This window comes from Xenopus laevis, chromosome 8S (assembly GCF_017654675.1).
Source record: "Xenopus laevis strain J_2021 chromosome 8S, Xenopus_laevis_v10.1, whole genome shotgun sequence".
NCBI classification, from domain to species: domain Eukaryota; kingdom Metazoa; phylum Chordata; class Amphibia; order Anura; family Pipidae; genus Xenopus; species Xenopus laevis.
In genome coordinates, this window is record NC_054386.1 from 93872495 (window position 1) to 93884972 (window position 12478).

At 36.8% G+C, this 12478-nt stretch overlaps 1 protein-coding gene across 1 annotated transcript; it reads right to left on the bottom strand.

Annotated features, from left to right (window-relative positions):
* Positions 1–2913: 2913 nt before the first annotated feature.
* LOC121397644 (extracellular calcium-sensing receptor-like) lies at positions 2914–10739 on the bottom strand. Its single transcript, XM_041574701.1, has 5 exons — positions 10482–10739; positions 8940–9782; positions 6377–6604; positions 4273–4396; positions 2914–3833 (listed from the first exon to the last, which is right to left on the bottom strand). Exons 1-5 carry the CDS (start codon positions 10737–10739, stop codon positions 2914–2916), a joined length of 2373 nt encoding a protein of 790 aa, XP_041430635.1.
* Between the last annotated feature and the right edge of the window lie 1739 nt (positions 10740–12478).

The window sequence follows — 12478 nt, forward strand, 5'->3', positions numbered from 1 at the left end:
TATTAACTGATGTGTTTTGAAAAAAAACATGTTTCCCATGACAGTATCCCTTTAAATTATTTTGCACAAAAATGTAAAAATTCGAATTAAATTTTCAAAAACTGTCTGGTATCTATTAAGCAAAAAAAAACCCTTAAAAACCCGAATGTAAAAAAATCAGGCTCTAAATCAATAAGAGTTGCCCCACGCAAAATTTAATTTGAGTTTGTAAACTCACTAATTTGAGTTTTTTAAAGCCTATAAATTTGAAAAAGTCAAGGTTTTGGAGTTTTTAAGCCTATTAACTCAAAAAATTAGATTTGAGAGTTTATTCAAAGTAGAAAAAACCTCACAAATTAGATTTTTGTTAAATCTAGCCCCTACATGTTACAGTTTTTGCCAGTCTCCAATGGGGGTCAATGTCAATATGTTTTCCAAACAGAAATATGCCATATGTATTGAAAAAAATAATTTACAGCAACAGATTGAAATGAAAAAGGTTTAACTAAAGTTGGTCATGAATGCTCAGTCTGGTCAAACAACTTGACACGGACTCAGCTGACCATCTCTTTGTGTGAAAACTGTTTTGCCTGTCTGGTGATGCTATTGGATCTCTGTTAAGTGCACAGACATCAAAAATGTTCTGCTTTTAAACAGTAGGGGGCCATTTACTTAGCTCGAGTGAAGGAATAGAGGAAAAAAACTTTGAATTTCGAATGTTTTTTTTGGCTACTTCAACTATCGAATGGGCTACTTCGACCTTCGACTTCGAATCGAATGATTCAAACTAAAAATCGTTCGACTATTCGACCATTCGATAGTCGAAGTACTGTCTCTTTAAGAAAAAACTTCGACCCCCTAGTTCGCCACCTAAAACCTACCGAAGTCAATGTTAGCCTAGCTTTTTTTGGTTGAACAAAAATCGTTTGATTGATGGATTAAAATCCTTCGAATCGAACGAATAGCGATAAATCCTTTGACTTCGATATTCGAAGTCGAAGGATTTAACTTTGACAGTCAAATATCGAGGGTTAATTAAATCTCGATATTCGACCTTAAGTAAATTTGCCCCTATGTGTTTGCTGTCAGTGTCAGCTCAGTGTTTCTGAGAAAAATTTCTGTCTTGGATCATTATTGTTATGGAGATGCTAAAACTTTAGGTTTTGCAGTGAATAGTGATGGGCAAATTTGTCCAGTTTTCAGCCAAAAATTCACAAAATGCATTGAAGTCAATGGGCGTCAATATTATTTTTACGCCCGCATATATTTATACGCACACCTTTTTTGTCCAAATGCATTAAAGTCATTGGGCGTACAAATAATTTTGACGTGCGACAGTTTTTTTTGTGTGCAACTATTCTGAAGCGCCCACTTTTTTTTGATGTGGGGGAATTTTCACCGACGATTTTTCTCCACAGTTTCTCTAATTTATTCACCGGCGTTGAAGCTTGAAACTTCGTGCCTGCCGAATTGATTCGCCCATCACTAGCAGTGAATTCAGTTTATAAAATACAAAAATTCTAGCCATATTCATTAGAAAGGGGTTCGTTTTTTTTTATTTTTTTTTAGTAGGAACACAAACAAGTTATTTTGTGATTATATACCTGTATCAGATAATTGAATCACAACATGAAAGAGAATTGTATCATTTTCTAGTATTTTACTATATTTAAGAATATATATATATATATATATATATATATATATATATATATATATATATATATATATATATATATATATATATATATATAAAGTCCCAATATGCCACCATTCTATCCAGATATCGTGTGAGGTGCAGGATCAAGTATTAGTGCATATGCAGACAAGGATGAATCAGTAGTCTCTTTGTGAAGCAACATGAGGTTTCTTTTACATGATGTAACATATCACAATTAGTGATGGGTGAATAAATTAACCAATTAGTGGCCGAATTTCCACGTTTCGCCGCCGGCTAATAAATTCACGAAACTGCGCTGAAAATCTGCTGCATCAAAAAAATTTGGGCGCGTGTCAGAATAGTTTGACGCATAAAAAATGGTGCGGGTCAAAATTATTCAGACGCCCATTGACTTAAATGCATTTCGACAAAAAAGGCATGCGTATAAAAATTGTCATGAGCGTCAAAATTGGCGCGCATCAAAATTATTTTGACGTCTATTGACTTCAATGCGTTTTGCACATTTTTCGCGTTTCGCAAATTTCACAAATTTTTCCGCCAAAACGGGACAAATTCGTCCATCACTAATCACAATATGAAGTTTAGGCTTGTCCGGGGGACCTTTCTCAAGCATAAAACAAAGCAACCATATATTGGTTTAAATAAACTCCCCATTTTTGAAGTCACAAGTCCATAATTGAGTTTTTTAGTTGGTTGGTATTCAGTCCTTATCTCCATACCTGTACAAGTGCTACCCATCACTGCCAATAGGTTTCTCGCATGTGAAGTTAGGGCATATGAAAAGAATATAAAAACTATTTTAATGTTTAATAATGCATTTCTCTCCAGACTGATAAATTGTAAAAAAAAAAACAAAAAAACATACAAGTGAAAAAAAAAATCAGTTTTATCACATACTGCTGAGTAAGTTATCTCATAAACCAATTGCAGTAAAAAGCGTGTGTTATACAAAAGGAACTGAGTAGCAGGTCAAGTATAATCTTTTAACTCAAAAAGCAACCGAGTTGCAATTGTCCATTTTATTATTTTTGGGGCAACACAATTACACAACAGGTGGAAATCACACAATTAAATGTACGAAATGAACACAAAGTGGGTGATCACATTATTTTAAAATGATATCTCGCAGCAATTAATATACAGTCAGTACATTTTAATTTTAGGGTACATAAAACATAAAGATTAATTCAGTTATGAGTTTAGGAAAATATGGTTCTGGGTTCCCCTTTCAAGATTTTAAACTAGCAAAGTTTCTAATTAATATTACTACTCCGAGTATTTCTACCTGTGATGTACTGTTTGCTGTTCAGTTCTGGGTGCAATAGTATGATAAAACATTTGGGTAAAAATATGCAAACTAGAAACCCAGCACTTGAAGATAGAATTGCAAATATTTCTACTGCCACTGTCTCTTTACCCTTAGTACTGAGGTAAGCGGGTATAAACGTCACCCAAACGCTGGCAAATACCAACATACTGAATGTAATGAATTTGGTCTCATTAAATGTATCAGGGAGTTTCCTAGCCAGAAAGGCAACTGATAGACTAATAGTATCTAACAGACCCATGTACCCCAAGACACAAGCAAATAACACTCTGGATCCTTCGTTGCATTCAATCAATATTTTTCCTATTTCTGATGCCATATTGAATTCTGCAAATGGAGCTGCTTGGGTCAACCAAATAATGCACAGAATTATCTGAATCATTGTGCACACGGGGACAATATAAATTGGTATTTTCAGTCCCACCAGTTTTTTCAATTTACTGTCTGGATTTGTCGCACTAAATATCAGTATGACAGTGATAGTCTTTGCTAATAAGGCAGAAACGCAAAGGGAAAAAATGATGGCAAACAGGACCTGGCGTATCATGCATGTTATTAGGTTGGGTCTACCAATGAATACCAAGGAACACAGGAAGCCAAACATTAGGGAGATGAGAAGTAGGTAACTGAGTTCTCTGTTATTTGCCTTTACTATGGGAGTCCCCTGTTTAACTATGAATAGACAGAACACAGAAAACGTAAGGAGACAAAACAAGACAGAAATAGTAGCTAAAGCAGAGCCCAATGCCTCTTCATAAGAAAGAAACTGAATGATTTTTGGAAGGCATTTTTCTTTTCTGCTGTCGGGCCATTTGTCTTCTGGGCACTTCAGACATTCACTGCCATCTAGAATACAAGAACCCAAATGTTACAGAGAATCAAAGTTACATTAATGAATTATATTAATGTTTATCAATTTGAGTGACTTTTAATAAATAGGCAACAGGGGCAATTGTCGATTTGTGCACGTGAGTGACCAACAGCAAAACAAAAAAATTCATGTAAGAAAAGAAAATGAAGAGTTTACATTGAGCAATATATACAATCCTTCCTCCACTTGTGTTGTGTAAAGTATTGCTAAATTGTAGCCCATGCGATTAAAATACAAAAATAACCTGCTGTCTATAAATATGTGACACAACATGTACCAGCCTGTTGTGGCCTTTTATATTCATTTTCTGGTTCAACCCTGATGAACAGTAGGTTGAATTTAATGGGCTCTATCTTTTAACCTTTGTTATCTATATACTGTATATGTCTTTAATTAAATGATTATGGTACAGACCATTTGGATTGAGAATCTCTCCTTCAGAGCATGGAAGACAATCAAAACAGCAGATCTTCTGTCCTCCAAGTGCAGCTCTTCTGTAGCCTTTGGGACATGGATCACTGCAAACTGAGACAGGGACCTATAAAGAAATAGTCATTAGTGATGGGTGAATTTATTCGCCAGGCGCGAATTTGCGCGATTCGCCGCCGGTGAAAACATTTGCGAAACGCCCGAAAAAATTCACTGGCGAAAATTCGCCGGCATCCAAAAAATTCCGGAAAAAACGGACGCCAGCACCGAAAATGGACACCGGTGTCAAAAACGAGACGCCGTTTGGCGAATTTTTCGCCATTTCGCTGGAAATTTTTGAATTTTTTGGCGAAGCGAAACGGCGCAAATTCGCCCATCATTAATAGTCATTTGTTAACCCTCCATTTATATATATTAGAATGAGCATGATTAATTCAAATGTAATTAAGATGTAACATGTGATTCAGTTAAAGGTCAGTCATACGGGATAAACACCTTGTCTTTAGGTGCCATTGACTAGCACTCTGAGCCATTTTATTCTGACATCATGACACATTCACAATTAGTGCTAAAAGGATATTTTAGCTATTTGTTTTACTGGAAAATCATGTAAACATTGAATAAACCCACTAGGCTTGTTTTGCCTCCAATACGTATTAAAGTAGAACTAAAGTTTAACTAAAGAAGTAGCTAAAAATGTTGTACATTATGTTTTGTGTTTCTGTACCAGCCCAAGGCAACCACAGCCCTTTAGCAGTAAAGATCTGTGTCTCCATAGATGCCCCAGTAGCTCCCCATCTTCTTTTCTGCTGATTCACTGCACATGCTCTGTGCTGCTGTCACTTACTGAGCTTAGGGACCCACTCACAATATACAGTACACATAGAATAGAAATGTCACAATATAAGTCTGATTAGTAATTAATACAGATAATTACTACATGGCAGCACATAAACCAGTGCAATTAGCACCAGAATGTAATAATCAGTCCTGTAGCATCAGTTTATATTAAAGGTCAACCTCATTTTCTGCTTGATCATTTGCAACGACCCCTAAGCTTAACTTCTCAACAGATGCTCAGAGCCCACTGAGCATGTGAGTGTCACAGACACTTTCGACTTCTTTATGGAGCTGTTTTCAGACAGGCTATTGTTTCTCCTACTCAATTTAACTGAGGAGTCACAGTGGGACATGGATATTTACTACTGAGTGTTATTCTTATGTCTACCAGGGAGCTGTCATCTTGTGTCAGGGAGCTGTTATTTGGTTACCTTCCCACTGTTCTGTAGATAAGCTGCTGGGGGAAATGGGAGGAGGTGATATCACTGTAACTTGCAGTGCAGCAGTAAAGAGTGACTGAAGTTTATCAGAGCGCAAGTCACATGACTGGGAGCACCTGGGAAACTGACATATCTAGCCCCATGTCAGATTTCAAAATGAAATATAAAAAAAGTGTTTGCTCTTTTGATTTAAGTGTAGAAGTCTGCTGGAACAACACCATTAACTGAAAAACATGTTTTGCCATGACATTATCCCTTTAATTATACAGTATCTTAGTTTGGATCAAGTACAAGGTACTGTTGTATTATTACAGAGAAAATGGAAATCTTTTTTAGAAATTTTAGAGTATTTTGATAAAAGAGAGTCTATGGGAGACGGCCAGTTTTCTGGATAGCAGGTTTCCAAATAACCTGTGTATCTTTATTGGCTTCCAAGTGCAAATGTTAGTTTTTGCCATATAAACTAAATAAGAGCTGATTTAATAAGATACTGTAGGTGCTAAATTAAATAAAATCAAATTTGCTATAGCAATTTAATGCTCTGAAAAATTAACAGTACCTTGTACTTGATCCTAACTAATATATTTTAATTAAATTATGTTTTCTTGGGTTTATTTAACATTTTAATTATTTTTTAGAAGGCTTAAAGTATGGTGATCCCAATTAGAGAAATATCACTTATCTGGAAACCTCCAGGGCATCCTTGATAACAGATCCTATACCTTTACTGGAATGTTTTAGGCCTGGAAGTGTGTTTTTATTGTACATACTCATGTAGCAGTCCTAAAATATAATAGATATTTACTCACATAGGTGTGTTGTCCATTCCATAAAATCCTGTTTAGCCAAATGTTAAGTTCCTGGCCTTTGGGAGAACTGGCATCAAAACTACCAACATGGACGTACTGATTACTTCCATTAGGAAACAACTGCCAGTTCAAGATATCTACGGCAATAGGACCATCCCCATTCTCATCAAAATATATTCGTTTCCCTGCGGTGTTATTGAAGACAACTTTCTTGATGTAATGAAGCAGCTAGGAGGAAATAATTTACAAACAGTCTTTTGAAAAGCTGACAATACTTGATAACAGAAAAATAGCAGTTGAAAATCAAAATACATAGACCTACAAAATTCATAGACCTTCATTATACTGTGCAAATACATTATGGTTTACAATGGCAAATAATGAAACTTTATCATTCAAAATCCATAGACTCCAATGCATTTGGCATGAGAAAAAAGCACCTTGACTCTAATGCATTCGGTGCAAAAAATAAGGAAAAAAAAACGCTCATTGAGTCCTCTGTTTTTGCATTTCGCAAGTTTTTCTGTGGTTTCACAATTTTTTTTGCAAAGCAAAGTGGGACACTTACGTATCTGCATGAAGTACAATTTCAAAGACTGAGTTCTCTATAGACACAAAGTGGAAACTTTATCCAGCTGAATTCTACATACAGTATGACTGGTCACCTAAGCTGGGCCCTCATAGAAGTATTGGAGGAATCTTCATAAGGTTAAATATGAAACACATGCAGCTTCACATAGAATCATGGTTGATATGCAGGTTTTCACAGCATTTCCATAAATCACAATCAGTGTTTCTCTTGATGGTAACAGTTTACATATTACAGTTTCATGCCATGTTTGGATTGTTATTCATTTTATGGATTCACTTTTTTAACTTGCTAATAAAGAACTTCAATAAACCTAACATAAACATGTGCATTGCTTCTTTATGTATGTACCAAGTTCTGTACATATAGTGGCGAAGGTTTGGGGGGGGGGGGCAGGTATTTACTTTTCCTCCCTATTCCTGGGGTTCGTTAGGGGTGATGCCTTGGTTTTCAGTTCTGACCATCATGTATGTCTATCCACATGGACCATATTTTTTCAAGTTTCGCAGGCATCCCCTTCTTGTATAGAGAAGTTTGTACATTGGTACTGCATGTATGATCTGAGTTTCCCACAAACGTATATTTGGGGCTGTTTGTGCCTTGATCCATTACCCCATGATATTGGATTTACGGGCATAAGCTTCTCCACTACTGTTGGGGCTAGGTCAGTTACTTGGTTCAGTAGCATACCAAGGGGTTCAACTATAATTAAAATGCCCATCATATCAGCTACATATTGTGCTACTGCCCCCCAAAACCTTTGTACCTTAGTACATGACCATACCATATGAATGAAATTTGCCGGGGAGAGGTGACATTGGGGGCGTTCATCCACGTGAGTTGGGGACACTTTATTCTGCACACTTGGGGTAAGATATGCTCTGTGCAAGAACTTGTATTGTACCATTCTGTCCCTGAATACAACTATATGGTCAAAGATTGAGTCAAGGACCTCCTTCCAAGTCTCTATGTCCAACTCAGGTATGTCATTTCGCCATTTTTCAAGTAGTTTTTGTGCTCTGTTTACCTATGGCAATACATTTATGTGCAGGCCAGGGACCCTGCTCTGCATGTAGTAAATTACCCCAATAACTTAGTGCAAGGTACTTTACCTGGTATATCAATATTCATAGCATCACATAACCAAGTCCACATTAGTAGTATCCACACCACAGGTGTCTGCCTAACTCTACCACAATACTTACAGCTCACAACAAGGGTTTACAGTAATATTTTACTGACTCCTAACCACTTATGTCCTTATCACTTAGTACATGACACCACATTAAGTCTCTTCGTAAAAGTACAGGTGCTCATACTAGTTCAACTTGTATATCCTACAATGTGCTATAAATAGGGATGGGCGAATTTTTTCGCCTCGTTTCACCGAAAAAATTACGCCCATAGACTTGTATGGCAGCGTGCATCAAAAAAAAAAAAAACAATTTTGCCGCGCGACTAAATTTTTTTGACGCCCATAGACTTTAATGGGCGTCTGCGACATTTCGCCGGCGGCGAATTTTTGGCGAAGCGAAACGGGTCAAATTCGCCCATCCCTAGCTATAAAGGTAGTTATCTGCCACTATCATTTAAGCCTGACTTCTCTAAGGCTTTGTTTACCTTAAGACAAACTAATTTTCAGTCTTGAGGCCTTCTTCCATCTCTGGATATCACATATAATAATGTGGCTTTAATGTTGATATATAAGTTCTGTGCCATGTAAATCAACTTCAGAGAAAAACTATAATACTCTCATTTTCCTTTAATAGTGGCTGCCATTCTCTTTTTGGTTTTTAATGTTACATTATAATTGCAGGTAAAGTTGCTGTACCTTGTTAGCCAGTAAAAATGTTACAGGGCAACCCTACTTTTTTTATTTCAAAAGGGTTGCCAAAAAGATTTTTAAGAAATCAATAAAGCATTTCATACTTTGCTGTCCTCAAACACGTTGTCTAAAAGAGTGATATACAGTACCTGCCAAGGCTGATGGTTATAAATATCAGCACAGGATCCATTTTTGAAAGGCCCTTTCCCTGGAACACAGTTCTTCATCTGGTGCAAAGAATGAGCTACTGCAAAGACAGCGTTATGTACTTTGTATGTATATTTAAAATTGTAGACATCATATATATTTACATCAATACTGTCCAGCCTCTCCTTTCCTGTGCACCAAACAGTGCCATTTTTAAGCAGTGCTGGAGATGTATTATTGTAGGCATCATTTCCTGGCCAAACACAATGAAAAGCATTCTCCCAAAATGTCTTCATGTAAGGATCATCTGGAAATATGGAAGGATGGATGCTGTAAAGAAATTCCTTAAACCCTGGAATATTCCCATTTTTAGTTGCTATTCCAAGGCTCCCATTTAAGGTTGTTAAAGTTTCTATCCTAGGGAAATCAGAAGTAATGGACCAGCCAGATGTTCCCACCCAAACTTTGTCAGTGATATTTTGAAAAGAAATCTCTTCCATTAACGATACTAGGTTTTCTATGGTGCACAATAAAACAATCACCGTTGTTCTGGATTTCTTGATGACATCAATGATACGGTAGATGGAATCCATGGAGTTGCTTATGGGAAGTGTATCTTGAAATGCAATGCATCCACCATTTTTCTCTATTTCTCTAGTTAACAGCTGAACACCTGACCTGCCCAAGTCATTATCTGAGCATATCATACCCACCCAGGTCCAGTTAAAATACTTAACCAACTGAGCAATGGCAAACCATTCATAGTCAACATTATACGTTGTCCTGAGAAAAGATGGGAACTGTATCTTATCACTCAGTAAGGGTTGGCCTGAAGCATAGCTAACCTGTTGAAAAACCAACAAAAATATATACTGAGAAAGCTGGTAATAATGTTAACATACATAATTTGGTTTCCAAGAAACATTGGTCTATTCTGTTCAACACTTCAATCGGAAATGATAAAATAAGCTTCCTTGCCAACAATAACTCTAAAGCAAGAAAATCATTTTCATCAAGGGTCTTCAAGGACCTCTTGAAGGCATAAATCTGCCATGATCATTAAGAGGTCAAAATGCATTTTCGAATTCAAAAACTTCGAATTTCAATGTAATTTTTTGGTACTTCGACCATCGAATAGGCCGAATTCGACTTTGATTCGAATTGAAAAAACTTTGAATATTCGACCATTCGAAAACCGAAGTACTGTCTCTTTAAAAAACTTTGACTTCGCCACCTTAAACCTGCCGAATTACTATGTTAGCCTATGGGAACCTATAGCCAACATTTGGCTAAGTTTAATTTTTTATTTTTTTTTTCATATAAAATCGTTCGATCAATCGATTAATTCGTTCGAATCGTTTGAAGCGAAGGATTTAATCGATCGATCAAACTATTTTACTTTGTTCGAATATAGCCATATCGAACTATTGCAATTCGATGGGCTAATTTCTAAGTTTTTTTCACTTTGAAATTTGACCCTTAGTAAATGTGCCCCATAGTCTTTTGACACAGTGTATTAAGATAGATGCAATTTGGTTATGTACCTGTGGATATCTGTTCAATCCCAAGATCCTGGCTAGGGGCATTGAGGCCTTAGATGGCATGTCACCAACAATTGCCAATGGCATGTGATCCTTGTCACAGTTAAAATTTGGTACTCCATTTTTTTTTCCTGACAACATCCATGTTGCTCCCATTAGTGATCGTACCTCATTGTAACATGAGTCAAACATTTTAAAGCCCAGTGTAATATTGGGCAGTAATTCAGCTGATGCATTAATTTCTAGTATTGCAAATGCCATTGCAAGAATTAAACGATAATATCTGATATGAAACCTAAAAAGCAAATAAAAAAGTCATTCAAAATACTGTTCTAATATTAAACATGTGGGTTATATTCCAGAGGGAGGCCATTAGAGAAATATGCGACCTTATATTAAAACACTGCCACCCGGGCACAATTCTTTGAAGAAGTCCATTCTCCCTAACTGAACTGTATAATCATCTGTGTGTGTTAGGGCGGCAAAAACTAATCGATTGGACTGATCAACTTCTGATGTAATTGTACCAAATCTTTTAATTTTAATAAAGGCTCAATTGTGATCTTATTCCAAGTATATCATATACCAACAGTCGGTATGAAACTGTATAGCTCAGTCTTAGACATATACAAATTCAGACCACCCAGCATTTTTTTTTACCAAGCAGCACCAAGATTCATGAGACAGGAAAAATGGATGTCACTTTCACAACACAGGATTTCCTAAGCTTTCTAGGATCTTGAAGGAACTCAAAATGATCTAGAACTCCTTTATTCCCTCTCACTTCAAATAAAATGCAGCATCTCTATACCCTTCTTCACCATTTAAGAAACACAAAGGATCATTATCTTTCTCTCTCAACAAGGAAGAGCACTGAAGAGTGGGTGTAAACCCTTTCATCCTGCAGTAGCCTTGCCCATATCTGCCACCTCATTTTCTGACTACAGGTGGCCATACACGGGCCGATAAAAGCTGCCGACAGACCAAGTCGGCAGCTTATTGGCCCGTGTATGGGGCCCCCGGACGGGCTTCTCCGATTGAGATCTGGCTGAAAGTTGGCCAGATCTCGATTGGATGGGATAAAAAATCCCGTCGGATCGCGGCCGCATCTTTTCATTGATACGGTCCTGCAATCTGACCGCCTGTTCCCATTCGTTAGGATCCGATTGTTGGGCCCTAGGGCCCACAATCGGATCAGCCCGATATTGCCCACCTCAAGGTGGGCATATCGGAGAGAAATCCGCTCATTTGGCGACATTGCCAAACGAGCGGATCTCTCCGTGTATGGCCACCTCAAGATAATCCCTGTTCCAGCAAGAAGTTCTCTGCAATCCTTCACATACAGAACAAAGTATTTTTGAACACAAAATACACACAAACAAGAGGGCAAAAGTATCAGATTTATACTACACGCCTTTGATATATCAACCATCCTGTAAAGTAATTACATGTTAAAGAAGTAGATTTAACTAAATGATATTAGGAGAACATACCTGCTACACAGAGGAGGATGTGGCTGTTCCCTATAGATTGTTGTAGAAGTAGTTACTTCTTGGTGGGCAGGAAAGAGACCTCCCAGCGTGATATCCCCAGACAACGAATAGCCAAATATATCTTCAGTAGACAATCTGCATCCTTTTAATGAAGTTTCACATACAACATCTTTATGCCAACACAGTATTAGTAACAAGTACAAAGGCAAAGGTAGATGAAAGTTAAAAGCATGTTTATTACTGTTTGTTGATGGTTTCTTGGAAGACAATAAGATCTGAGAATATTAAAAGTAAAAACTTGATATTGTAATATAAATGCATTTTAAAGTAATTGTTGTCAAGTGTACTATTTTATACCATGTTATAAAATGTTATAAAAAAAAAACTCTCAGGAGACAGAAAGAGGCTGCTCTGATTTTCTTCTACTTGGGAAAAAAAATAGAAACCTTTATCAAATCTTTCCTAAGCAGAAGAACATCAGAGCAGCCTCTTTCTTTCTCCTGACAA

Coding starts and splice junctions, on each gene's coding strand:
- LOC121397644 (XM_041574701.1), bottom strand. CDS start 10,739: ATGGCATTTGCAATACTAGAAATTAATGCATCAGCTGAATTACTGCCC. Junction 6,605..8,939: donor ATAACCATCAGCCTTGGCAG/GTACTGTATATC, acceptor ATTTCCTCCTAG/CTGCTTCATTACATCAAGAA. Junction 3,834..4,272: donor AGAGATTCTCAATCCAAATG/GTCTGTACCATA, acceptor CTTGTATTCTAG/ATGGCAGTGAATGTCTGAAG.